The sequence below is a fragment of the Poecilia formosa genome, unplaced genomic scaffold (genome assembly GCF_000485575.1).
Source record: "Poecilia formosa unplaced genomic scaffold, Poecilia_formosa-5.1.2 Scaffold480, whole genome shotgun sequence".
NCBI lineage: Eukaryota > Metazoa > Chordata > Actinopteri > Cyprinodontiformes > Poeciliidae > Poecilia > Poecilia formosa.
Window position 1 is genome coordinate 305847 of NW_006800419.1, and position 1491 is coordinate 307337.

The 1491-nt window shown below is 42.3% G+C and overlaps 1 protein-coding gene across 1 annotated transcript in view; it reads right to left on the bottom strand.

Annotated features, from left to right (window-relative positions):
- Nucleotides 1–1491, bottom strand: part of col12a1b (collagen, type XII, alpha 1b) — a 105837-nt gene that overhangs the window by 12615 nt on the left and 91731 nt on the right. The window contains exon 62 of the mRNA XM_016664328.1: nt 1241–1350. Coding sequence (XP_016519814.1) covers nt 1241–1350 — 110 coding nt within the window. The remainder of the gene's footprint in view (nt 1–1240; nt 1351–1491) is intronic.

The following is a 1491-nucleotide window of genomic DNA, read 5'->3' on the forward strand; positions in this document are numbered from 1 at the left end:
ATGCTCTGTGTTCATTCAACTTTTACTTATTCGGCGATTAAATAAACGTGTGTATGTATGTGTTAGCTACTGCAGTGTACACAAGAACAAAGAACGGCTCCCAGTGAGGCTTCAGTCCTTAGGACTTAGTAAAGATCCGTCCAGAAGAATCGGATCGTTCCTGAATGTCATATCACTATATTCCACTTTGGTCTCAGCGTTGTCCCATATATGCGACACCTCAGTCAACACCTCCACATAATAATTCAGTGCATGAGTGACAACTTTTTTTCATGGCAGATGCAACATGTGTCTCAGTACAGCTAGCTTTGCTAGCATCACATCCACAGATCTTACCTTTCTTTAAGCTTTCCTTCCAAGTGATGCTAAAAGTTGGACTCAGTCGCTATATCTATGATTTATGCAGCTATTATCGTTTAGTTAGACATCTCCTCCCGCTCAGAGGAAACCACTGCGCATGTCTGGAGCTCCGCGTGCGAGTAAAGGTGGAGGCGATGGGTGACAACAGACACTAAGTCACGTTATTGCTTGGATTTTACGGCGCCACCTTAAGTCCCTGAACTTCACATTTTAACGGAAAAAAAGAGCAACGCGACTTGGATGTAACGAGTAACGCGAAGGTTTAGTAGAAATGTAGTGAAGTAGAAAGTACAGGTACTTACTGTAAAATGTAGTGGAGTAAAAGTAGAAAGTACCCATTATTAAATCTACTTAAGTAAAGTACAGATACACGAAAAATGTACTTAAGTACATTTTTATTAAATGTTTATTACATTTTAGTAATAAACACACACCACTGTGTGTTTATTACTAACCGTCATGAAGTCAGACATGAAGCATTTAGCAGCAACTCTGACATCTAACGAATAAAAACTAAACGAAACGGTTTCTAGATTTCTAGGAAGAATTCACGGTTTACGTATCAAAACATCAAATGTCTCCTGGGATATATTTGGATAAAAATAACGGCGCTGTGGAATATTCCTGATATATTCATGGACGGTCTGGCTCTCTGGAAATGGTTCAGGAATCGAGACGAGCGTGGCCTGGTGCGCTGCCTTTAACCTGCGGGGGGCGCTGTCTGACCTCCTCAGATGTTAGTGCTCCATCTCCTCATCTGGACTGGGAGGAACAGAGACGCTCCCCCTAAAGTTTTTCTCCTCAGAGCAGAAAAACGTTTCATGATTCAGACGTCCTGATGTGAGCAGCAGCGGGTGGGGGAGGGGACTGGACGGCTTACCTTGTGGAAGCTGCCATGGAAGATCTTCTTCACCAGGCTGTGGTCAAATGTGACTCTCTGGATTTCTCCGGTTTCGTCCTTATTGTAGAACGAAACAGTCTGAGCAGAACCTGGAGGAGAGAGAACTGTTCAGAACCAAGAGAACTGTTCAAATCAGAGACAGAAGAACTGTTCAAGATCTGTTCAGAATAGGGAATTTGTTCAGTCAGATGTCAAAACAAAGATATTAAGGAATCTGATACGTTTTAATT